Source organism: Pseudophryne corroboree, chromosome 1 (assembly GCF_028390025.1).
Source record: "Pseudophryne corroboree isolate aPseCor3 chromosome 1, aPseCor3.hap2, whole genome shotgun sequence".
NCBI classification, from domain to species: Eukaryota; Metazoa; Chordata; class Amphibia; order Anura; family Myobatrachidae; genus Pseudophryne; species Pseudophryne corroboree.
In genome coordinates this window covers 41,235,130-41,263,000 of record NC_086444.1, presented here as the reverse complement: position 1 = coordinate 41,263,000, position 27,871 = coordinate 41,235,130, and the positions used below count along the sequence as shown (strand labels likewise).

General features: G+C 42.6%; 1 protein-coding gene across 2 annotated transcripts in view; it reads right to left on the bottom strand.

Moving 5' to 3' along the window:
• Positions 1 to 901: 901 nt before the first annotated feature.
• Positions 902 to 27,871, bottom strand: part of ARK2C (arkadia (RNF111) C-terminal like ring finger ubiquitin ligase 2C) — a 163,403-nt gene continuing 136,433 nt past the window's right edge. For both annotated transcript variants that reach the window (XM_063958537.1, XM_063958546.1), the window contains 3 exons: positions 17,174 to 17,269; positions 16,215 to 16,321; positions 902 to 8,670 (listed from right to left, as the gene is read on the bottom strand). In XM_063958537.1, the coding sequence (XP_063814607.1) occupies positions 8,553 to 8,670; positions 16,215 to 16,321; positions 17,174 to 17,269 (321 nt within the window). In that variant the 3' untranslated portion in view covers positions 902 to 8,552. The remainder of the gene's footprint in view (positions 8,671 to 16,214; positions 16,322 to 17,173; positions 17,270 to 27,871) is intronic.

Here is a 27,871-nt window from a genome sequence, read left to right as displayed (position 1 = left end):
TGTGTAAGGTGCATTATGTTTATAAGGACATTAATGTGTCTCATATGTGTAAGGGGCATTACTGTGTGGAATTGTGTATAAATGCATTACTAATGTGTGGCATTATGTGTATAAGGTGCTCTACTATGTGGAGTTGCATATAGAAAGGGCACTACTGTGTCATCTAATGTGAATAAAGAGCAATATGGTGTGGTGTAATGTGAATAAGGAGCAATTCAGTGTGATGTAATGTGAATAAGGGGCTCTACTGTGAGGAGTAACGTTTATAAGGTAAAGTGATACTACTGTGGGATGTAATATGAATTATGGACACTATCGCAAGATAAAATGTGAATAAAGTTGCAGTACTGTGTGGCGTAATTGGAATTGGGGTTACTATTGTGTGGCCAAGCCCCTGCCCAGCAAGAAGATGCCCCTTTTTGGGCTGTGCGTCAAATGTGCGAACTGTTCCTATTTAAAATATAGGGGGTACAAGGACTGCTATGGGTGAGGGGTGATGGTGCTGGGAAAGAGGTGCAAGGTCAGAGGCAGAACCAGCGGTGGTGCTAGGGGGCACCAGCCAAAATCTTGCCTAGGGCATCATATTGGTTAGGGCCAGCTCTGGGAGGGATGAAATGGAGTGGGTAGGGGCAATCATTTACAAGACATAACCATGTTCAGCCATCATCCCGCATGTCGGGTTAAATCAGAATCCATTACACCTCTGCGACTGGTGCACTACTGCACCCAGCGTACTGCGTCTATAAGGATCTCCTCCTCGGACCTGTATTGTGTAATAGTAAGACATAAGGGTATGCATCACTCTATTCCCCACTGTCTGTGAATGCTGGTGTGTGAGAGCTGTAGACGAAGCCACGACTGAACACAAAATAAACCGTCAGAAGTGAAATAGTTAGCAATGCAATTTAATTTATTAGTTATAAATAAAGTACAAAAAAAGTCCACAAAATGTGAATTGAAGCAAGTACACAATTTCTAATGTCTCATTTGTAATGCACTATTGCTTTCATATTGATAATAAATAATCTTCTAGCATTTTTTATTCTTAATTTTTTACCATTTTTTTTTACTATAAAATAGTCTATATGTAACAAAATGTTGCACCACACCACATCAGACAGCAGTAGGGATTACAAAACCGAGACTGACCTTTTCCCTCACCCACGCCATTAAACAACTAATTCTGAGATTCTTTAATTATTTTTTTTACATTTTTTTGTTTTAGTCTTTGCATCTTAAAAGTTAATTGGCACGAAGAATTGTGACATAAACGCACTAGGTAAGATACACACTATACAACTCTTGTTACACCCATTATAGACTGGCTTCAAAGCTTTTCCACTAAATCACTAAATTAGCTTTTTCTAACAGCTTAATATTGTTCCCGCAAACACTTGTATCTCATGGTTTATTTAAAGTCACCTCTGCACATCTCTTCCTGGTATAAACCAATATACGTGATAACACAATGTATATTGGCTCCTCCCAAACAATATGGCTGCTCACTGGGTAAAGTTTAAATAGAGTATAAAAGGCCATGATTTGGGAAAATGCTCAGAGGGGTGGATTTACTAAAACTTCAAAGAAAAGGAAAATTGGAGGGGTTGCCCAAATCAACCAATCAGATTGTAGCTATTATTATATACAGTGTACTAGATGAAGGACAGCTAGAATCTGATTGGTAGCAATGGTAAACACCTCCTCTTGTCCTTTTTAATATAATTATCATTATTATACTGCCCCTTGGGGTTGCCGAATCATACATTTCAGTAACTGTACTGAAACAAAAGTTTGTGGGGAGGGGGTGATGTAATAGGCTCCGAGATTACAGAGTCGGGTTAAATGGCAAACGTTTATAAGGCAAAACCAGCCTTATAACTAATTGGCCCTTTAAATTTAGTGTTGATCTCGACAAAACCAATCCGACTCTGTTATCTTGGAACTTATTACATCTCGTGACTTATACATACCCCCTATGTGTATATATGTGTGTGTGTGTGTATATATATATATATATATATTTATGCAGTGTAATGTGGCTAGCCTGGTCAGATTTTGAGATGACAACAGTATTTTCTTAGCGAACCATAGCAAATGAGATCTGAAAAATGTATTTATTTAAATATGTCTAAGGTTATTTAAAAATCACGTAACATTATCCCTTTATTTTAATATACATTATTATGTATGTAGCAGCAAATGACATCCAGCAGTAATGAAAAATATCCAATAATTGTTATCTCACACTTCAACAAAGTTTTACTTATATTTACCATAACGTATAATTTGCATATCCCATAGCAACCAATCAGGTTTGAGCTTTGATCAGTCTAGTGTAAGAGTGAATAATGCAAGTAAACATCTAAGTGGTTGCTCTGGGGTAAAGTACCGGTGTGATGTTAATAAAGGGCATCCTGAAAATGCTGTATTGTGCCTCATGCAATATGAATTGATAAGATGCAGCTGTATTGCTTCTGCCCGGCCAATGGCTGCCCTCCTCTGCCTGGTGATGGGTGAACTTGATTGTAATTAATGACTATTTCTGGTTGTTCTGTTATCTAACTGTGCAATGAGTAAGTGACTGTATTGCTCAGAAGGAGCAATTTCTCAGATGCAAGTTACGTGGCTGTTTATGCATAGAACTAATTTGCATATAGTAATTGAAAGCTTCCAACGCTTTCTTCTCATCACCTCCGCTCCCGGCGTGTTCAGAAATCCTCCTCACAATTTGTGTCGCTTGCTCTCCACATCGAATTGTACTGTCCATTTACCCGCTGCATGTAACTCCGATAATTATGAAAATGAACAGGGGACTAACTATCCATTAGCACTATAGCTGAAGAGGTCACTTCCATTTACACTGAATGTGGTCATCTTGGCAAAGGAAGCGCCAGACGTCGTATGCTTGGCCAGCTAACAGCCCAACAGATGGACACGGCCTAATTGAGGGGTACAGCATAGTTGCCAACCTCTCAGATGACTGTATCGATGAGTTTGATCTGTCGGCTGAGACTTTGCAATAGAAAAAGAGTTTGAAAATGTGATGGGGAAACTTCTGGGAGTTTGTGTGTTTTCATATTCTGAAAAGGAAGTCCACTTTCGGCCTAGTTGTGGTGAGCGGGAGCTATCACCCACCGGAAATAGACCTTTTTGCAGTTGGACATTTAACTAGGATGGTCGACCTTTGGTCAATCCCACCTCAATATAAACTTCTACCTCTGTGTACAGCACCTGGTGTTCTTGCACCATGACCTACAGTGCTGGGGCGCTTCAATCTGTCCATGGCTCTTCAAGAAAGCTCCAAAGAGCTATAGATGGACTTCAGTCCTCGCAGGAAAAAGGACGAGGCTGCAGAATGATTGCTATAGAGGAAAAGGTTATATTGCTTTGGGCTTTTCAGCAGCAATACTATTGCTGCTGATCAGAGGGAGAAACGCATATCATAGTGATTAAGTCGGTACGGCTATTACCATTTAGACCCCCTACGACACTTTTATATGGTTATTACCGCATGTTGACCAATTCGGCTTATTAAAGCTCATTTGTGGATTCGACTGTTTTGAAGATAACTAATCCTCGTTAAGAGTGTATTTAACCGATTATTTTGAACCATACCCCTGATGAAGTCCTGTGTGGGCGAAACGCGTAGGTTTGTTCTTGGATCCTTTTTGTAATCGCCTGCACCTTTTAAAAAGGATCTTCACCTAAAGAGCTCACACCCATAAAGGGTGAGGTAATAACCTAACATTGCATCCTTCGAAATTGGACAGGTCAAATTGTTACCATCTATGTGAACTAATATCAACTATATGTATCATGTTTTATAAAATTATGTTTTACCAACCTTTGTTTTTATACCAGGAATAAAACTTTCAGGTATCTAATTTGATATAAGTTTCCTGAATATTTTATTATATTGTGTAACATTGAGTGACCATTTGCAAAAAGGTATACTACCTATTAAGAATGTATGAGCGCACCTGAGGTATATCGTTTTGTTTATTATCTATTTGGTCTCCATTAGCGGGGTGCAGCTTGGTTTTGATGTTAGCATGGCCAAAAGGGAATCTATTTTTGATATTTTATATATATATATATATATATATATATATTTATATAGTATATTTGTTTTTATCACTTTGACTCATGCCTGATCCACCCAAAATGAGCCTCCGTATAAGGACACCCCCGCCATGAATATTGAATATTGAAGCCCATCCCTTCAAATCCAGGTGACTGTAAGAACAGCTAAACTGTACACACCCCTATGCATTTGATATGCTTGTGTAACAATGTTTCAGTTAACACCCATCACCGGAGTCTATAGGACAGTACCTTGGTGTGATAACAATGTAACATACTATCAAAGCCTACTGAAGAGGCCCCTTATAAAAGTATCCTGTGCGAGTTTGAGATTAACATACAATAATTGGATATTTTACATTAATTTTCCTCATCATTACTTCAGTTACGAGACTATTACATTTTCTACCAGGTTGCACAATAAATTATTAAATGTGTCATATTACAGCAAGTTGACTCTTTGGTTCTTAAAGGAAAAATATAACTTGGTCATACTGTAGATAGGTTTAATTCGCATTTTAAACAGCAAAAATGTTTTTGATAAAATGTATCTTATATTTGTACAGATTGTGCATCTTCTACATTCATACTATGTGCATACGTCTAAGTGGCAGCAGCTATCTTGGAAATAAATATTGCAAAAACATGAAAACGCTATAGAATGAAAGTAAGTATTACTAACGTTGCAGTTAACTGTACTTCCAATAATTTAAAAAAATGTAAATTCAGAAAATGTACATTGGAATTTTTCTATATATATATTTATTAACATTGCAATCTACTCCATCGCGTGTGATACTTTTAATGTAGGTATACTTTAGGTATATAGTTTTCCTTTAAATAACCAGTTACTTTATAAACACAGGGAAAAGTGGGCCAACTTTCATACCATATCTGTAAAAGCAACAGTTACATTTTTGCAACACCCAGAATGGTAATTAAATACTATGATGCGAAACGCGTTGAAAATTATTTCAACCAATCTGGTACCAGCTTTAATTATCAAATTCAGCATTCAGTAGCTGCTCAGATGCTGGACTGCCAACCCTTGAAACTACTTTTACTGAAAATGTTTTTTTTTTTAAATATACTGATGTATTTTTATGCAGTATCACAAGCACTATATGCAAAACACATGGAAATCAGTATTTTAATTAAAGGACTTGCAACCCTAAAAAACTAAACATTATTCTATTTGCACTTCTTTATGTATTACTGAAGTGACTGTGGGGTCTGAGTTTTACAACTACTTTTTTAATTATTTATCTGTGATCTTTTTTTCTTTTTTTTTTACTGATTGTCAGTAAAGTCAGTCATGGTTGGCAACCCTGCTTAGAAATTCTATAACATTCAATAATTTCTTATAACAAAAGAGAACTTCTTATGTATAAACACTGCAATAGCCATTTCCATTGAATATAAGCAGCGACGCGTTTCACTGGCTGGAGAAACCTGGTATTCCGAAGCTGTGCAGCACTGCCACCTATAGGTCGGTAAACAGATTCATTACGGAATTGTGTTTGTTGCTGATTCCTCACCCTGATAAACTAATATATTCTATTTGGCTTCAAGTTTTCAAGCAAGAATAATTTAATAGACGCTGAGGAAAGTGAAAAGGTCAACTCGGTTTGATTATGAGTGCAAATAATATTTATATGTGCTAAACACATCCACTATATTGCAGTTATCCACTAGGTCACAGCATACAGAAAGTTTGCATTCGTAAGGAATGTATCCAAGGTAACAGCACCACAGTAATACAGTTCATAATCACACACCCTGAATTAATATTATTCAATTATTTTTTTTACAAGATATCATTTGTTTAAAAGTACTTTCACATGCAGAGCATTCCAGTCCAGAACAATGCAGAAAATGAGGTAATAGGAGTTATATTTATATATATATTTAAAAAAAATTAGTATCATCTCTAAATAAATAAATTATAATTAAAAAGGCCAAAACAACTATAAAAATAATTAAATAAGAACCCACAAAAAATCTACAAGTTAGTCATAAATTATGATTGTTAAATATAAGGCATTTAAACTCACGAAACCCTGTAAACTATCAACAGTTGATTCCTACGTATTTGAAATCACTCTATAGCTTTCTATTCGCACAAGATATTGAACACGTGGTACCCATAACACCAATACAATCTGTGACATTACAGCTCACTGTTTTTAGGGTTCATACACACAAATACAGCTTGATAAAAACTTTACGTTTTTAGAAAAAAATGTGCTTGTTCATTAGGCAATAATTTAATACTTTTTAGGATCAAAACTCCAAAGGCTACCTACCGTGCACTTAAGGAAGCAAGGGGTATATCATACAAAGAGGCAAAATAATAGAGCATTTTTATTGTTACACCTGTGGAAATGGTTTGATCTGCTGAAGCTGGACGCCAGATCCCACAGACGTTCTGCAAACTCTCCTGCTAGAGTATTACAATGGCAATTGATGTATTCTTCAGTTGCTTCCCTAGTGGACTGCTTACAAGCAAACAGATCTCCATCTGTTTCAACATCAAGTAAATTGTGCTCTTATTGAAGGCTTTAAATGGCATTTGTTCTCTGCAGTCATTAAACGTCAGCTCTTGGGATTCCTGTGGAGCTCTGGCCAGGCACTAGTGACGTCACTGAATTTTTGAAAAATTGAAAGTGAAGTTAATAGAGAAGAGGAGTTGGGACTGAGCTATTGAACGGCTTCAGCTTCATTAACAAGATCAATATATTCACTAAAGTGTGCCAGCACCCTAAGTGTAAGCCTTGCCTGTGCATGTTAATTCATCTTAGGGGTAATGCAGAACTCAGTACCAAGTTAACCTCATCCTCTGGGTTTTGGCAGGCCAGGAAACAGGTGCACCCAAATTTAGAGGCATTTTGGCTCCTGATATTTGTCCAATTTAGATAATAATAATAATAATAATTATTATTATTATTATTATTATTATTATTATTATTATAAAAATAATAATTATCATTATCATTATTATTATTATTATTGTTGTTATTATTATTATTATTATTATTTTTAAATTGGAGCCTCAAGCCTAACAATATAGTAATTATTAGTGGAGATGCAAAATGTAATTGATTAAATGCTCCTATGATGAATTTCATTAGAGTTAGAATTATAATATTTATCATATAGGGCTCAAGTTTAAGGATGATATCAGTTACATTTAAGCAAAACAGCATGACGGCCCCTTATTTAAAAAAAAAGTAGGAACATGAAAATCCCTTTTTTAATTTATAGGAATTTTTCACTTTTAAAAATAAATGTGAATAAGTGACTCCCTATATATACTGGTAAGGAGACTCCCAAAGCCAACAAATGGTAGCGGGATCCAAACCAAAATACAGTAATTATTTATTTATAAAGTGGATTTTTAAAAAATATTTTAGAGCATTACCATTTGCTGACTTATTTCCCTCACATAACTCACATTAAGTCAGTGGGTTCCATAATCACTTTCATGTTGTGCTATAACAGGGGTCCCATATAAGTTTGTGCTGTAAATATTTTCTGGGGCTTGTGCTAGCAGTGTTATTAAATCAGCTGTTTCTAAAAATGGAAAGCCCTGGACAACTATGGCTGTAATTCCACGCTCTCCATTCCGGCATTTTCTTACTAATACTCTTGCGGAACCTGAAATACAACAACTTGGGGAACGGACTACAATGTCTGTTGTGAGAATCTGCCCGGCAGCAGCAGCAGAGTAAACCAAAGAATTGATAACCTCAGCAATCTTTGCCCTTTATAAATCCTTCTGTAAACATAATTCAAGAGTAATAAATAAATTATTTATGTAAAGTAAAATAACAAAGTTGAGGCTGCAAATCTCATCCTTTTATCTGTAAACAGGATCTTCTTGGCCTCGTATTTTGGAAGTTGGGAAATTTTGATGTATTGACCTTAATGGCTCATCCAAGCACCAAAAAAAAAAAAAAACCAAGAAATAAAATAATATAAATAAAAAATAAAATTAAGAAATAATATTTGGTGCAAAATTAGGCTAATAGCGACATGTCCACCACAAGATGACTAGGGCATCAAACACAGAACATTTTTTGTAATAAGCTAACATGCTCCAGGTGCCACCCACATAAATACTGCAGCTACGTGTACCCCTACTTTATTCTACTTATTTGAGAGGTATATATACAATCCTTTGAGGTGCAGGATTGGCAAGCCAGACGACTACCACACTAGTACCTTCGTGAGCTAGTCTTCGTCTCCAGCTGTCGGCCCCATTTTGGCTCTAGGAAGGCCAGCTTCCAGTAGGGCGTTATGGCTGTTAGGGTCCTCCAATATTGTTGCATGCCCACAATTCATCTACAGAATATGTGCTTGCAAGCTGTCCTCTAATTAAAATGGCTCAGAAGGCAAAGTTTTGCTGCAGGCAATGGCCACGTGACCTGATAGGGAACATGGGAATCCTGACGAAGGTCCCTCAACTCTCAACTGTCTTCTCCAAGTTGCGTTTCAATGTCCACCCGGCAGATAGGGCATTTCTTACTGGTGACTAACCACTGATCCACACAGACTTGGTGGAAGAGATGCATACAGGGTAATCTCCTGGTGGGATATAAAGGAATATTCAGAGAACAGTTTGGCAAACAGGTTTGGCAAAATAAGATAAAAGTTTCACTCTCTTACAAAAAACAAACAAAAAAAACAGCAGGGCACCATGTGGAAGTATGATATGAACTTTGTGGGCCCCATAAAAAATTTTTTTTTTGAAAGGGTCCCCAATGCTACTTTAGATACACCACTCTCCATAGTGGTTGTTCATTGTATGCCCCATATTAGTGCCCTAGTTAATTTTATACCACATTGTAGTGCCCCAGTTCACATTATTCCAGATAATAGTGTGCCCAGTTTACATAATGCCACATTGTAGCTCCCCATTTCACATTATTCCACATTGTAGTGCCCCCAGTTCACGTTATTCCACATTGTAGTGCCCCCAGTTCACATTATTCCATATAATAGTGTCCCCAGTTTATATAATGCCACATTGTAGCTCCCCCGGTTCACATTATTCCACATTGTAGTGCCCCCAGTTCACATTATTCCCCATAGTAGTGCCCCTAGTTCACATTATTCCCCATAGTAGTGCCCCCAGTTCATATTATGCTACACTGTAGTGCGCCAAGTTCATATTATGCCTCTTTGTAGTGCCCCCAGTTCACATTATTCCACACAGTAGTGCCCCCAGTTCTTATTATGCCATATTGTAGTGCCCCCAGTTCACATTATTCCACACAGTAGTGCCCCCAGTTCTTATTATGCCATATTGTAGTGCCCCCAGTTCACATTAGTCCATATAGTAGTGCTCCCAGTTCATATTATGCCACACTGTAGTGCCTCCAGTTCTTATTATGCCGTATTGTAGTGCCCCCAGTTCACATTAGTCCATATAGTAGTGCTCCCAGTTCATATTATGCCACACTGTAGTGCCCCCAGTTCACATTAGTCCATATAGTAGTGCTCCCAGTTCATATTATGCCACACTGTAGTGCCCCCAGTTCACATTAGTCCATATAGTAGTGCTCCCAGTTCATATTATGCCACACTGTAGTGCCTCCAGTTCTTATTATGCCATATTGTAGTGCCCCCAGTTCTTATTATGCCATATTGTAGTTCCCCAGTTCACATTAGTCCATATAGTAGTGCTCCCAGTTCATATTATGCCACACTGTAGTGCCCCCAGTTCACATTATGCCACTTTTTAGTGTCCTCAGTTCATATTATGACTCATTGTAGTGCCCCAAGTTCACATGTTTCCACATAGTAGTGACCTCAGTTCATATTATGCCACATTGTATTGCCCCCATTTCACATGAGCGGGTTCCTGTTGGCCGCACTCCACAACCTCATCGGCTTTCTTCTACCCCAGCACTGAATCCGCAGCACAGAATACACTGCGGAACAGCCGGTTGGTAGAAGGAAAGAGTCTATAATCTACTCACCGGATCTAATGTATTCAAAGCACGGAATACACTAGTATTGTGGCGAGTAGTTTGAAGACTGTGCCTTTCTGTATTCTATACAGTGTCACCTGGTCTTATCACGCAGCTGGCTAGTCATGCCAATATGAGCTGAGTGCAGGGGAGGCAGGTCCCCTAAGCCTCTGAGCTGACTCCCGTAGCAATGGCGCCCACTATAGATCCTCCTGACATCTTGTAGAGTATGCATCAGAAGACAGCAAGAACAGTTGATGATTGATGTTTTCAGTAGGGAAGTGGGATCAAAATCAAATGTGCTTAATTAATTGAAATTATTGGATTAATTTATACTATAGAAAGGAAGCAATGTAAGGGATATATATATATATATATATATATATATATATATAAAGATACAAATGCCCCAGAAATAATAAACATTAAAGCATATCTTTGGATGGGTTGCAATGCTGGGCAGACTGCATCATCAGATATTCCTTGGCTGTCAGATAAGCTCAGCTTTCTCCAGGAATGTTCCCAGAAGGCTCTGCTGGCAGTTATATCGGATACAGGAAATGCTTATGCCGTCTGACCCTGCTGCAGAACTGCCAGAGGCTGACAGGGCATGCTGGCATTTTTAATCCCACAGTCATTGGATTGCCATAGATTTCATTAATTTGCAGGTTGCATTAACAATAATGGTTTGTTGTGGAATTCTATTGGCAGACACAACACCATTATGGCGTCTTACGTCAGCTGTGAATCAGCACAATCTACAATTGTGGATCTAATGCAAACCATCTCATAAGCAGGGCAATGCACCCAAAACGAAGATTCATTATGAATAAAAATAAGGCAACTCTATCCCAAAAATACAATGATTTTAATATTAAAACAGAAAAAATAAATTAGGAGAAAATAGTCATCTGTCTATTACATCCCTAAATTATACTTTATGTATTGCTGTATTACTATGTTATAATTGTCTCCTATTTTATATTTTACTTTTTTTTCTGTTGTCAACTAAGAGGTTTTGGTGGTCAATCCGAGTTGATCGCTCGCTAGCAGTTTTTAGCAGCCGTGCAAATGCTATGCCACCGCCCACTGGGAGTGTATTTTAACTTAGCAGAAGTGCGAACAAAAGGATCGCAGAGCGGCTACAAAATAATTTTGTGCAGTTTCAGAGTAGCTTGAAACCTAATCAGCACTTGCGATCGCTTCAGCCCATTCAGTTCTGGATTCGACGTCACCAACACGCCCTGCGTTCACCCAGCCACGCCTGCGTTTTTCCTGGCACGCCTGCGTTTTCCCAAACACTCCCTGAAAATGGTCAGTTGCCACCCAGAAACGCCCACTTCATGTCAATCACTCTGCGGCCACCAGTGCGACTGAAAAGCATCGCTAGACCCTGTGTGAAACTACATCGTTCGTTGTAATAGTACGTTGCATGTGCGCATGCGCAGAAGTGCCGTTTTTTAGCCTCATCGCTGCACAGCGAACGAATGCAGCTAGCGAACAACTCAGAATGACCACCTTAGTCAATAACTAAAGCTAAGACCCCGTGGAGCAAATATTTTTTGTTAGACAAATTGTTGAACCGCAACATACAATCAAGTCACACTTATTGGAATCTGATCCATCTATAGGCCTAATTCAGACCTGATCGCTCGCTAGCTATTTTTTGCAGCGCTGCGATCAGATAGTCGACGCCTATGGGGGAGTGTATTTTAGCTTTGCAAGTGTGCGATCGCATGTGCAGCCGAGCTCTGCAAAAAAGTTTTGTGCAGTTTCTGAGTAGCCCAGAACTTGCTCAGCCGCTGCGATCACTTCAGACTGTTCGAGTCGGAATTGACGTCAGACACCCGCCCTGCAAATGCTTGGACACGCCTGCGTTTTTCAAACCACCCCCAGAAAACGGTCAGTTGCCACCCACAAACGCCCTCTTCCTGTCAATCTCCTTGCAATTGGCTGTGCAAATGGATTCTTCATTAAATCCATCGCTCAGCAACGATCCGCTTTGTACCCGTACGATGCGCCTGCACATTGCGGTTCATATGCATGCGCAGTTCTGACCTGATTGCAGCGAAACACCCTAGCGTGCGATCAGGTCTGAATGACCCCCTACATCCGATAAGCTTTAATGAGAGCATAATTGACACACGCGTGTCCCAGACATTTTCAGGTTGATTATCAGGTCCAATCTGAATCTTCTAGATAAAGAATTGATTTTTAGGTAAGTCATTGATTGGAAAATGTGCAGTTACTCATACTTTGGGGTAAATTTACTAAGAAGGGAGTTCTATTTAAGATGGGATGTTGCCCATAGCAACCAATCAGATTCTACTTCTCATTTATCTTGCACCTTCTAGAAGATAATACCTGGCATCTGATTGGTTGCTATGGGAAACATCCCATCTTAAATAGAACTCCCACCGTAGTAAATTTACCCCTTTGAGTCTATAGCCATATGTTGACTTTTTAACAGTTTGCTAAAAAAAAAAAAGTAAAAAGAAAAAACCAGATTGAATGATTAGATTGTAAAAGAAGCGACAGCCCCAATCTTCTCAAGAGATTGTCACACACTTGAGATTAGGAGCATTAAATGCATTTTAAAAGATGATAATTTCGAAAAATAGATTTTGGTGACAATTGCTTTATAATATTGGGGGTCATTCCGAGTTGTTCGCTCGTTATTTTTTTTCGCTACGGAGCGATTAGTCGCAAACTGCGCATGCGCAATGTTCGCAGTGCGCCTGCGCCAAGTAAATTAGCACAAAAGTTTAGTATTTTACTCACGGCATTACGAGGTTTTTTCATCGTTCTGGTGATCGTAGTGTGATTGACAGGAAGTGGGTGTTTCTGGGCGGAAACTGGCCGTTTTCTGGGAGTGTGCGGAAAAACGCAGGCGTTTCAGGGAAAAACGTGGGAGTGGCTGGAGAAACGGGGGAGTGTCTGGCCGAACGCTGGGTGTGTTTGTGACGTCAAACCAGGAACGAAACTGTCTGAACTGATCGCAGTGTAGGAATAGGTCTCGAGCTACTCAGGAACTGCTAAGAAATTTCTATTCGCAATTCTGCTAATCTTTCGTTCGCAATTCTGCAAAGCTAAGATACACTCCCAGAGGGCGGCGGCTTAGCGTGTGCAATGCTGCTAAAAGCAGCTAACGAGCGAACAACTCGGAATGACCCCCCATTATTAATTGTGAGTTGCTGTCCGGAGTTCTGAAATAAGGCATATGCAGGGGAGAGTCACATTGTGCCTGGGAAACTGCAACGTGTGAAATTGTTTCCTGAATAAATGTGTTTTATGCAGCAATCTGCTCTCAGTCATTTCTGTGCTGTCCCAGGCCGGAAACCTCTCAGCAGTTTAGTAAATATGCGATATGATAAACACATATTACTCACTGGCCATCTTCAGACTGGACTACTGCAATAATCTCCTGACTGGCCTCCCTGACAATTACCTCTCTCCACTCCAATCTATCCTCAATGCTGCTGCCCGGCTCATCTTCCTCACCAAAACGCACTACGTCCACCTCTCCTCTCTTATACCCCATTTACACCGCCAGCGTATAACACGGGTTATTGCACATGAGCGCGCGCAACCCGTGTTGCTGTTTGGTGTAAATGGGCCCAGTTGGAACAATCTGGGCTGAGTGACCCGGTATTCCAACTCGGGTAGCTTGCAGGGTTGAACACGGTTTCAAACCGGCAAGCTGTGCTGTGTAAACGGGAGCCAGGTCGCATCAACCCGTCTCCCATTTACAGTGCGTGGAAGGGCGGCGCTTGGAGATCATGTGCTCTCCAAGCACTGCCCCCACCGCGTCATCGCTGACATCTCCAATCCAGCAATATGCCGGGTTGGAATCAGCGGTCGGAAAGGACCCTGAGCCCGGTCGCACCCGGGAAGCACCTGTGTCAGGCTTCCGGGTGCCACCCGCCTCATTTGGCACAAAAGAGGTTTCATGAGCCCTTCACTGGCTCCTCTTCCCTTTCAGAATCCAATTCAAGCTTCTCACTCTCACTTATACCCCTTTTCCACCTATGAGCAAGGGTCGCAGCCGGGAGCCTGACACGGGTGCTACCGGGCTGCGGCCCGTGCTCAGCCCCCTTTCCCATCAGCAGTCACCAACCCGGCATATTGCCGGTTTGGTGACGCTGCTAGTGACGCGGCAGGGGCGGCGCTGGGAGATCACATGATCTCCCAGCGCCGCCCTTCCATGCAGTGTAAACGGGAGCCGTGTCACATCAACACGGCTCCCGTTTACACTACAACCCGACCTGGATCATTCCTGTGTCCTACCCAGGTAGATATCTGGGTAGGATTCACGGGTCACTTGATCCGGGTTTTTGCGGGGGGACCCTTTTCCACTTGTAAAAAACACGGGTAAATGCGCGCCCCCGTGCATTTACCCGAGTTTTTTAAGCTAGTGGAAAAGGGGTATCACTTACAAAGCCCTCACCCACTCCTCTCCCATCTACATCTCTGCCCTTATCTCCCTTTCACTGAGTCAAAGGTTCAATTCAATTTAGTGAGAAAGCTATTCAGAAGTTGCTCAATGTGTGCTGCCAAAGTTTTAACAGCGTCTGTACCACACTGATTTAGGCCAATAATACCTCTTTCACATTGCAAAAATAACCCGTATCGACCCGCTATATTGCTGAGTCGACACGTGTCGCTGTGCGATGTGAAAGGGCCCATGGAGAATTCCCGGATCACCTGACCCGTTAATTCAACCAGGGTAATAAGAAGGGTTAGTCCGGTGTTGAATACCCGGTATCCATTCACAGCATAGGGAAAGGCGGCGCGGAGATGAGCTTATCTCTCAGAGCCGCCTTCGCCCCCGATACCGGCTCCGCCCTCCACCGCTATGGCAACCCAACCCGGCATATTGCCGGGTCGGGAAGCCAGCTGTTAGGGCCCAGTGCCGGATCCCACCAGGGAAGGACCCGTTTCCAATTCCTGGGTGGGTCCGGCATTGGAGATGTGAAAGGGGTATAAGTGTACTGTCCTGTCGGCAGGAATATATGCTAACCTTTATTCCTGACCTGTATTTATTTATGTGTTCACACTAAAACTAGACCCCGTGGACAGAGTGTTCCCATCAGTATAGAACCATACAGAATATCACCAATCTCTCTCTTGCAGTTGCTAGCAATTTGAAGTGGGATAGAATTAATAAAGGGCCCTACACTATAGCATTACCATTCGCGTCCCTCATCTTGAAGCCATGGGGCCTTGTATGTACTGAATAATGGCATAAGGTGCCACCTGCGCACGGCTCATAGGCACTGGACAGCGGAAGATTGGCAGGATTTGCTGGGGCTTGTGGTTCCACAAGAGGTAGCTAGTCATGGGCAGCCTACTACTGTTTTAAAGAGATGAGATAACTAATTGTCTGTGGCTGATTTGTGCACAGAAAAGGTGAGCGGGTTACAATGCTTCTTCTTAATGTCATTTGTATTTCAACCCTGACCATTTTGATTCGTATGTAAAATTGTATACAAACAATTAATAAATAACATGAGAAGCACCAGGTAACAAACATAAAGGCTAAAAGAAGAGTCTGTCAAAGGGTTACCACAGTAGATAGAAAGTTTTGTTAAAAAATGAATGCCCAGATTTATGAAGCCTTGGAGAGTGATAAAGTAGCAGCCAATCAGCTCCTAACTGCCATGTTACAGGGTGTGTTTGAAAAATGACAGTTAGGAGCTGATTGGTTGGTACTTTATCACAGTGCAATTTATCACTCTCCAAGGCTTAATAAATCTGGGCCTAAGGATGTTCAGTCATGTTAAATATTAGGAGCAACCAAAGAGACGAGAAACTGTATAGATCCCTGGGATGCTTCAGTCTTTCACCTGTGACTCCGGCCCTCAGCTATTCCGTATTGGGGCATGGAAGTGGTGGCAAGAGGATATAACGTCAGGAGTACTGTAAGCTGTAACTGTCTTCTGATTGCAGCAGGTGCGTGTTAATCACAGTAAGTTATAAAATGTAATAATCACTTTTAATTGATGTCATTATCCAATGTCACTATTACCCTCAGCATACTGGCACTTTGTCTGGGGAGAGCACTGTAGAGAGACCACAGCAAGTGTGGCTCCCACTGCTATAGGCATTGAACGTCAGCCTCATTGCCCAGGACTCGGGAGGCTGGCCTCTACTCACCTCACATCCTCTCCGTCTTCAAGCATAGACAGGCAGATTGTGCACTTCTCGTCTGTGTCAGCCTCCTCCTCGTCTTCCTTTGTGTCTTTGCCGTCATGCGGTATCCTCTGTTGTACAATAGACAGTGTGAGAGTCATACACTGCAAAGCATCTGATAGAGGTGAAGCAGTGAGGCTCAGGGGAGGACAAGGAAAAGAGGAGGCCAAGAAAGGATAGGTAGCACAGGGTCTGGTAAGGAAGAGTAGATGGACAGAAGGAGCAATAGAGAAATTAGTGAACTGCGCTGTGGAGTGAAAGGGGGCGGTTCGGGCTGTATGGAGAAAGAGGCGACAGACTGATGTACATGACGACAGGGGAAGATAACGTAAAAGGGATGGACGGTTGGTTACATGATGGTATAGTCAGAACTGGTGGAAGGATAAAATGCTTTCAAATTAAATTGCTCTATAAGACTGAAGTCAAAAACATATTGTGACTATGGGGGAGATGTATCAGACCTTCAAGAGAGATAAAGTATAGAAGTTGGCCACTTTATCTCTCTCTCAGGTTTGATACTAAGCAAAATTCATGAACCTATTACTTATTAATAGAGATTTTTCACACTGTACTGAGCATCAGTTTAGAATGTGAAACGCATGTGTGCATGTGTGTGAAATGCGTGTATCCATGCGTGTGAAATGCATGTGTGCATGTGTGTGAAATGTGTGTGTGGATGTGTGTGAAATGCATGTGTGCATGTGTGTAAAATGCATTTGTGCATGTGTGTGAAATGCGTGTGTCCATGCCTGTGAAATGCGTGTGTGCATGTGTGTGAAATGCGTGTGTGCAAAATGCATGTCTGTATGTGTGTGAAACGTGTGTGTGTATGTGAAATGCGTGTGTGAAATGCGTGTGTGTGTGTGAAATGCATGTGTGCAAAATGCGTGTGTGTATGCCAGTGAAATGCATTAGCTTCTTACCTTCTTGTACTTGTGTGGGAACGTGCACCTTTCTATGATGTTCTGCACCGCTCCCCGCGTCACACTTCCCAGTCTGTCTTCTAACTGCAGCAGTTCCTACAATCAGAGACACAATCATTCTATCCACGTCCCATTGACATGACCACAAACAGATGGGTGTTCTGATACAAGGAGAGAACACATAGGAGAAACGCGTCGACTCTGCAACATCAATGCCTGATTATGTGATGGATTTTGAACCGACAACTGACCTCCGTTCTCATCTCTTACATTTATACAAGGAAATCAGTGGCTGTTAAAAAAAACAGTTATAAATATGACAGATGATTAAAATCTAAAATATTGTACTGAGACATCAGAAGGACCTGTGCTTATTTGCCAGGGCGACTACCAATGTGCAACTGCTATAGAGGTGACACAGCAGTGCCGTGAAAGGTTGTATCATGTGTAATAAAGGTTGTGTGGCTGTGAAACAGATGAGCAGAGAAATATGGCACTGAGCGAGCTTCTCTGAGGAAAGGCCATGTGGTGGAGGTGCAAAGACCCAGTGATACAGGGGGAGATGTATAAAACCTGCTAACGAGTGGGGAAGTGGACAACCAAGCAGCTTCTACCTAGCATTTATTCCATAAAATGATAGGTAGGACCTGATTGGTTGCAACTTCTCTACTTCTCCACTCTTTACAAGGTTTGAGACATCCCCCCACAGTCTAAGTTCTGCTTTTGTCTCATCATTCCACGCTGTATTTTATTTATACTCTATTCTGGGGGGTATTCAATTAGTGCCGTTTTTTCGACTAGTCCAAAAAAGGCACCTTCCGCCCGTTTGTAGGTCAAATTCACATTCGACCTATTCAAAGCCCGTTCCGATTTTTCAACTTGTCAAAAAATCCACCCGGGTGAAAACCACGTGGAACGGCAAATTCACAGCTAATCCACGTGTTTTGCCGAATTTGTGGGTGTTTTCAACAGTTTTTTGGTTTGTTTTCGTCCGTGCCTATTTGATTCCCCCCCCCCCCAAAAAAAAAAAGTAGAAAAGGAATGATGAAAATGGAGCAAAAAACTGTCGAAAACGCCGGCTATTGAATACCGGACGCTCAAATTAGTGCAGATTTTCTGATTTTCGGAAATCTCTGCATTAATTGAATAATCTGCGTCGGACCATGACGGTCAGCTGTTTGTGCTGCGTGGAGTGGCCGCTGTTGGGCAGGAAACACCAGTGAATAGTGCTACATATTGTGGCCAAATGCAGAATTGGGGAAGATTTTAAAAAATTTGTTCACCTCTACTGTAAAGCCAAAGACTTCATTCTGGCTGTCAGACTTCCTGTTATCAAGCAAATGCACTTTAAACAGATTTAAACAGATATATTACATACAGACATATTACATTTGTGAAAAAGGTGTATAGTTATTTTTCATCTAAATTCACTGTTCATTTGTGGAGTGTGAAATATTGCATGTGTGTACTTAGTCATGTATACAGAAGTATATTTAACATCACAATAACTCTGTCTGCCGCTTCTCCTCCCCCCACCCCACCCAGAGGTCGATTGGGCACAGGGTCTACAGGGAAGATTCCCGGTGGGCCGACGCACCCGCGGGGCCTGTTTTGTTTGAGGACATGTGGTCCTATTTATTATATACATAATGAATAAGATGCTAAATAATTTGCATATATGAAAATGACTTTGCCACTTAGCCTGTGATTGCAGATGATCTAGTGTATGCTCTGTCTGCCTGCTTGGCTGACATATAAGATTGAGTGAATAGTGATTGGGATATGGTTGGTGTAATAAGCAAGAAAATATATCTTTCTAAAGAATTATATTGTATCCTAAATTCTGAAGGTGTATCATATAATGTGCTCATAATATGTAATTTTATTTCCTTTTAACCTCCCCCTTGATGCTGGACATGCCCACTATCTGGAAAGTCTTGGGGGGGAGGGTGCTGCTGCCATAGCCCATAGCTAGACCTTACACCTCTGGTGCTGCCCATGTGGGGCCACTAGTACACATTTTTACAGGGCCGCTTTTTGTTCCCAATCCGCCCCTGACCCCACCCCACCCCTGTCACATGTAGCCCTGTCCTCACTAACACATCACACATCTCCTGATATACTCTGTGCTGCTGGGGACCCTGCTCCTTCCACTATATAACTCTCTGTCTGTGGCTTCCTGCTGCCTCCATTCCCCTCCTCACATCATGTCACTGCCCCTGTCACATGCAGCCCTGTCCTCACTAACATATCACACATCTCCTGATATACTCTGTGCTGCTGGGGACCCTGCTCCTCCCACTATATAACTCTCAGTCTGTGGCTTCCTGCTGCCTCCATTCCCCTCCTCACATCATGTCACTGCCCCTGTCACATGCAGCCCTGTCCTCACTAACATATCACACATCTCCTGATATACTCTGTGCTGCTGGGGACCCTGCTTCTCCCACTATATAACTCTCAGCCTGTGGCTTCCTGCTGCCTCCATTCCCCTCCTCACATCATGTCACTGCCCCTGTCACATGCTGGACTCAATGCAGCATGTGCCAGCCCTGCCCCTGAACGTGTGATATCACCATCGCAGTGCCAGGAGTCAGGACCTGGAAGAAGCAGAGCTCCTTTGTCCTACGGAAATTACGGGCTGCTCTGTGGCGGTTCTGTTGGCTACGAGGTGGGGTACATTTACTAAGCAGTGATAAGAGCGGAGCAGTGAGCCAGTGGAGAAGTTGCCCATGGCAACCAATCAGCACTGAAGTAACATCTATAATTTGCATACTATAAAATGATACACAGCTGCTGATTGGTTGATGGGGAAATTTCTCCACTGGCTCACTTCTCTGTTCTTATCACTGCTTAGTAAATGTCCCCTTTAAACTCCAGGTACCAAACTGCAGGTGCCGCCCCCTAGGCCCACCTCTAGTTACGGCCCTGGGAGAGGGTACACTTTAATGGTTGATTAATTGAACTAATATTTTTTGCGTAACTTTCTCAAAATGACATGGAAGATAGAGTTTAAACTTTTCATTGGGAAATCGTTTTACAATTGATACAAAAGATATATACGGTATGACTGTTATTACACAGTTTTGTTCTAGCACTGGTGTTTTCCGATAGGAAAGCACAGCGTAATACGCAGCGCTATATAACAAACATAATAAATAAATATAGAACACGATTTATCATTTATAAACTCAACTGAAACATTACACAGAGAAACCCATTATATTCCATGGTGTAATAACCCTACTCTGCATCCACTATGTCCGCAGCGAATGTCACACTAAGTACAGCCAGTTCTTATCAGTGTTCATACGCCGCCGTTGAGAGGTAAGTACTCCAGCAGGTAACGTGGCCGGGATTAGATCAGAGCTTTATAAATATCCTCATTAATCTTTTGTCTCCGCAGGCTGTGCGCGGAATGCTAGATCAGAGCTGGTGATATCGCCCCGGCTGGAGCGGACTTCAATCACTAGAAGAGAAATCTGCATTATTATCACCGGAGACCTCCTGACTTCCCGTATAATGGAAAACACACGGAGCGAATAAAAGCTGCGCTAATCAGCCCGGAGGAGGGTGAGGTTGTCTGACCCCCTAACACGACTACAAAGTAATTACCGGTTGTGCTGTCTGCGAGCGGGTTCCTAATACACGCCAAGATGCCGATATCTGTTTGCTGGGACACTGCTGATAAATAAAAATATTCCAACCCCTTCCCCACCAACCCCCCCCCCCCCCCCCCAAAAAAAAAAAAAAAATTAGACCTGTAATTAATACTTACCCACCCTTTTCTCCCAGGGGTCCAAGAGGGATGGGGGCATGGTGCCAATAATCACCTAATCTGTGCCCCCCACCCCCTTTGACATAATCATTACTACTTTCCAAAATGCTTTCCTGAATTTGCTGGCCCAAAGCCAGATTTTCTAATAAGCGTTATAAAACTACAGTTAAAAAGATCTTAACATACATTTTGGATTATGGTATTTAAAGCCTGATGGCAGCCATATGCAGGGGGGGATGTATCAAAGCTTGGAGAGAGATATTGTGGAAAGAGATAAAGTCCAACCAATCAGCTCCTAACTGTCACATCACAGGCTGTGTTTGAAAAAATGGCAGTCAGGAGCTGATTGGTTAGTACTTTATCTCTCTCCACTTTATTTCTCTCCATGCTTTGATACATCTCCCCCATAATGAGCTGTAAGTATATAGTTACACATCTAGAAACATGTGGTCAAACAAGACATGTCCCTGGTGTCATTATAAGATTATTATAAGACTGGTGCATCAATCAGGAAGCATTACTGTACCCCTGCGTACACGCTGCGGCCATTGCCAAAACCAACTCTACACTGCACCACTGTAGAGTTGACATCCACTGACAAAATGTTTCCCCCATTCCGGGGCTTTTCAGGGTAGGGTACCCTACACTCTGGCCGATATCACTGCACGATATGAACGATCTCGTTCATTAATGAACGAGATACCGTTCATATCGTGCAGTGTAGAGGCTCCAGCGATGAATGATGCACGGCCCCTCGCTCGTTCATCGCTGGTGCCATGTCGGCTGTGCATGCAGGCCAATATGGACGAGATCGGCCATATTTGCCTGCACGTCTACGGAGCCGGGTGACGGGGGGAGTGAAGAAACTTCAGCCCCCCCGCCGCCGGGTCGCCCGTCGGCCGTATCCGCCGTCGGGCAGCTCGGCGGTGGATCGGCCAATGTGTAGGGCCTATAAGACTACATCTCAGCACATACAGCAACATAGAGACAACTCCAGCAAAGCAATGACAAGAGATCAGTTTTCATGTTGCTAGTCAGTAATTGTAATGTTACATTAATTAGTAATTTATCGTTAGCAAAAGTGACATTGAGGAAATGCCAATCACGTTTTTTTTATAATAGCTAAAATGTTGCAATTTTTAGATAAAATAATATCGACATCGCTGTGAAAGTATTCCGTTATACTGTCTGCCCCCTGGATGAGAGAGCAAGGGTGGATTCTTTTAACAAATACAGGGGCCCATTTATCAATCAGGTCTATCATACGCAACAAGTTCTAAAAGCTGTTGCGTGTGATAAATGGTGCTCCAGCCAATCAGCTGCCAACTGTCATTTTTTAAACACATGACAGTTAGGGGCTGATTGGCAGGAGCCCCTTAGTGGTTGTAAGAAGTACAGAGGAGTCAGTTTGGATGACTAGTTCAGCAGTATGTATAGAGCGCCTGATTATAAGTCTGCAGCGTCTGCAGCTGCTTATCCGCATGGCCGCAGCAGCCTACTCACTACCTTATGGTAATGCCAGAATCAGCCCGTCCGTGTATGCCGATTATCTGTGCGTCTGCATGTGGAATCCCACCCCTGCCCTGCAACTCATTAGTATAGGGACTTGCAGGGCAGTTATAAGCCTGGCTGGGCCCAAGTACTTTTGGGGTGTGGCCTTACCACAGGAGGCGTGGCCGTGCAACCTTAGAATAAAAATGGACAGTCTATGTGCAGAAGTTACAACCTATTTTTTGGCCATTGTATTGAAAAAATCTGAAGTTTAATATTAAGGAATGACCCTGGGTTCTCTGATGAGAAGACTCAGGTGGTCATTCCGAGTTGATCGCTAGCTGCTTTCGTTCGCTGTGCAGCGATGAGGCAAAAATACAGCACTTCTGCACAAGCGTATGCGGCGCAATGTGCACGCGCGAAGAACTATTACAACGAATTATGTAGTTTCACACAGGGTCTAGCGAAGCTTTTCAGTCGCATTGCTGGCCGCTGAGTGATTGACATGATGTGGGCGTTTTTGGGTGTCAACTGACCGTTTTCAGGGAGTGTTTAAAAAAACGCAGGCGTGCCAGGAAAAACGCAGGCATGGCTGGGTGAACGCAGGGCGTGTTTGTGACGTCAAAACAGGAACTGAACAGTCTGAAGTCATCGCAAGCGCTGAGTAGGTATTGAGCTACTCTAAAACTACACAAAAAAATGTAGCCGCCGCTCTGCGATCCTTTCGTTCGCACTTCTGCTAAGCTAAAATACACTCCCAGTGGGCGGCGGCATAGCGTTTGCACGGCTGCTAAAAACTGCTAGTGAGCGATCAACTCGGAATGACCCCCTCAATCCTCTAAGCTGTATCCCACCAGCAGTAACAGTATTGCTTTCAGTACTCAGTATACTTTGTCCAGAAGATTTAACATTTCAATATAAAGGTTGTGAGAATGCCGTGATGTGACTCTGAGCTCAGAGGGGGCTTATTATATCAAATATACCGCTGGCGGTCGCTGAGCTCTCCGATCGCGGCCTCCTGGGAACTGGAAGCGGCAACACAAAAACTTTAACTTGTTGGGAACTAGCAATTGCGCTATGTTACATTGTACCAATGTACGGCCAAATCTCACTGGCGCCCCCAGGGGGACACTCGTCACATAATAGGGAACTCTGCGGGTCATTATTAAATGCCCACCCCCAACTGATAATAAGATTACCTGCAATGTGTTATTAACTGTCCTGCTGCCTTCTGAGAGAGAACTAAGAATTTATTAAAGTAGTTTCTCTACAGATATTGGTGGTCATTCCGAGTTGATCGCTAGCTGCATTTGTTTACAGCACAGCGATCAAGCTAAAAAATGGCAGTTCTGCACATGCATATGCGGCGCAATGCGCATGCGTGACGTACGGGCACAACGAACTATGCAGTTTTGCACAGGGTCTAGCGATGCATTTCAGTCGCACTGGTTGCCACAGAGTGATTGACATGAAGTTGGCGTTTCTGGGTGGCAACTGACCCTTTTCAGGGAGTGTTCGGAAAAACACAGGCGTGCCAGGGAAAACGCAGGCATGGCTGGGCGGGTGTGACGTCAAATCCGGAACTGAATAGTCTGAAGTGATCGCAAGCGCTGAGTAGGTTTTGAGCTACTCTGAAACTGCAAAAACCAATAGGTGTATTAAACACCCAAAACTCCTGGCGCAATAATTAATATAAAGTTCGCTTGTGTTTAGAGTAGAGATGAGCGGGTTCGGTTTCTCTGAATCCGAACCCGCCAGAACTTCATGTTTTTTTTCACGGGTCCGAGCGACTCGGATCTTCCCGCCTTGCTCGGTTAACCCGAGCGCGCCCGAACGTCATCATGACGCTGTCGGATTCTCGCGAGGCTCGGATTCTATCGCGAGACTCGGATTCTATATAAGGAGCCGCGCGTCGCCGCCATTTTCACACGTGCATTGAGATTGATAGGGAGAGGACGTGGCTGGCGTCCTCTCCATTTAGATTATAAGAGACTGAGAGAGATTTACTGGAGCTGACTAGGAGGAGTACTGTTACTGTAGAAGTGTAGAGACTGAGTGGAGAGAGTTTACTAGTGAGGACAGTGCAGTTTACTTTATAATCCGTTCTCTGCCTGAAAAAAGCGATACACAGCACACAGTGACTCAGTCACATACCATATCTGTGTGCACTGCTCAGGCTCAGGCCAGTGTGCTGCATCATCTATTATCTATATATAATATTATATATATCTGTCTGACTGCTCAGCTCACACAGCTTATAATTGTGGGGGAGACTGGGGAGCACTACTGCAGTGCCAGTTATAGGTTATAGCAGGAGCCAGGAGTACATAATATATTACAGACCCTCCAACATGACCCGCCCCAGTAGGTACAAAATGCTCTGTTCCTGGACTTCCCTCTTAATTTATGATTTCCATCACCTGTGTTGAACTAGTTAAATGATAAGAAAGCTGTTTCTTCACAGGTGATGGCAATAATAAATTAAGAGGGAAGTCCAGAAACAGAGCATTTTGTACCTAGTGGGGCGGGTCATGTTGGAGGGTATGATATTATATAGTGAGTGACCACCAGACACACAGTGCAGTTTATTTAATATATCCGTTCTCTGCCTGAAAAAAGCGATACACACAGTGACTCAGTCAGTCACATACCATATCTGTGTGCACTGCTCAGGCTCAGGCCAGTGTGCTGCATCATCTATTATCTATATATAATATTATATATATCTGTCTGACTGCTCAGCTCACACAGCTTATAATTGTGGGGGAGACTGGGGAGCACTACTGCAGTGCCAGTTATAGGTTATAGCAGGAGCCAGGAGTACATAATATATTATATAGTGAGTGACCACCAGACACACAGTGCAGTTTATTTAATATATCCGTTCTCTGCCTGAAAAAAGCGATACACACAGTGACTCAGTCAGTCACATACCATATCTGTGTGCACTGCTCAGGCTCAGGCCAGTGTGCTGCATCATCTATATATATTATATATCTGTCTGACTGCTCAGCTCACACAGCTTATAATTGTGGGGGAGACTGGGGAGCACTACTGCAGTGCCAGTTATAGGTTATAGCAGGAGCCAGGAGTACATAATATTATATTAAAATTAAACAGTGCACACTTTTGCTGCAGGAGTGCCACTGCCAGTGTGACTGACCAGTGACCTGACCACACTGACCACCAGTATAGTTAGTAGTATACTTATATTGTGATTGCCTGAAAAAGTTAAACACTCGTCGTGTGACTTCACTTGTGTGTGTTTTTTTTTTTTTATTCTATAAAAATAAAACTCATTCTGCTGACAGACAGTGTCCAGCAGGTCCGTCATTATATAATATATAATATATACCTGTCCGGCTGCAGTAGTGATATATATATATTTTTTATATCATTTATCATCCAGTCGCAGCAGACACAGTACGGTAGTTCACGGCTGTGGCTACCTCTGTGTCTCTGCACTCGGCAGGCAGTCCGTCCATAATTGTAATACCACCTAACCGTGGATTTTTTTCATTCTTCTTTATACATACATAGTTACATAGACATCTTCTCTTTATCAACCAGTCTATATTAGCTGCAGACACAGTACAGTACGGTAGTTCACGGCTGTGGCTACCTCTGTGTCTGCACTCGGCAGGCAGTCCGTCCATAATTGTATACCACCTAACCGTGGGTTTTTTTCATTCTTCTTTATACATACATAGTTACATAGACATCTTCTCTTTATCAACCAGTCTATATTAGCTGCAGACACAGTACAGTACGGTAGTTCACGGCTGTGGCTACCTCTGTGTCTGCACTCGGCAGGCAGTCCGTCCATAATTGTATACCACCTAACCGTGGTTTTTTTTCATTCTTCTTTATACATACATAGTTACATAGACATCTTCTCTTTATCAACCAGTCTATATTAGCTGCAGACACAGTACAGTACGGTAGTTCACGGCTGTGGCTACCTCTGTGTCTGCACTCGGCAGGCAGTCCGTCCATAATTGTATACCACCTAACCGTGGATTTTTTTCAGTCTTCTTTATACATACATAGTTACATAGACATCTTCTCTTTATCAACCAGTCTATATTAGCTGCAGACACAGTACAGTACGGTAGTTCACGGCTGTGGCTACCTCTGTGTCTGCACTCGGCAGGCAGTCCGTCCATAATTGTATACCACCTAACCGTGGATTTTTTTCAGTCTTCTTTATACATACATAGTTACATAGACATCTTCTCTTTATCAACCAGTCTATATTAGCTGCAGACACAGTACAGTACGGTAGTTCACGGCTGTGGCTACCTCTGTGTCTGCAGTCGGCAGGCAGTCCATAATTGTATACTAGTATCCATCTCCATTGTTTACCTGAGGTGCCTTTTAGTTGTGCCTATTAAAATATGGAGAACAAAAATGTTGAGGTTCCAAAATTAGGGAAAGATCAAGATCCACTTCCACCTCGTGCTGAAGCTGCTGCCACTAGTCATGGCCGAGACGATGAAATGCCAGCAACGTCGTCTGCCAAGGCCGATGCCCAATGTCATAGTACAGAGCATGTCAAATCCAAAACACCAAATATCAGAAAAAAAAGGACTCCAAAACCTAAAATAAAATTGTCGGAGGAGAAGCGTAAACTTGCCAATATGCCATTTACCACACGGAGTGGCAAGGAACGGCTGAGGCCCTGGCCTATGTTCATGGCTAGTGGTTCAGCTTCACATGAGGATGGAAGCACTCAGCCTCTCGCTAGAAAAATGAAAAGACTCAAGCTGGCAAAAGCAGCACAGCAAAGAACTGTGCATTCTTCGAAATCCCAAATCCACAAGGAGAGTCCAATTGTGTCGGTTGCGATGCCTGACCTTCCCAACACTGGACGTGAAGAGCATGCGCCTTCCACCATTTGCACGCCCCCTGCAAGTGCTGGAAGGAGCACCCGCAGTCCAGTTCCTGATAGTCAGATTGAAGATGTCAGTGTTGAAGTACACCAGGATGAGGAGGATATGGGTGTTGCTGGCGCTGGGGAGGAAATTGACCAGGAGGATTCTGATGGTGAGGTGGTTTGTTTAAGTCAGGCACCCGGGGAGACACCTGTTGTCCGTGGGAGGAATATGGCCGTTGACATGCCAGGTGAAAATACCAAAAAAATCAGCTCTTCGGTGTGGAGGTATTTCACCAGAAATGCGGACAACAGGTGTCAAGCCGTGTGTTCCCTTTGTCAAGCTGTAATAAGTAGGGGTAAGGACGTTAACCACCTCGGAACATCCTCCCTTATACGTCACCTGCAGCGCATTCATAATAAGTCAGTGACAAGTTCAAAAACTTTGGGTGACAGCGGAAGCAGTCCACTGACCAGTAAATCCCTTCCTCTTGTAACCAAGCTCACGCAAACCACCCCACCAACTCCCTCAGTGTCAATTTCCTCCTTCCCCAGG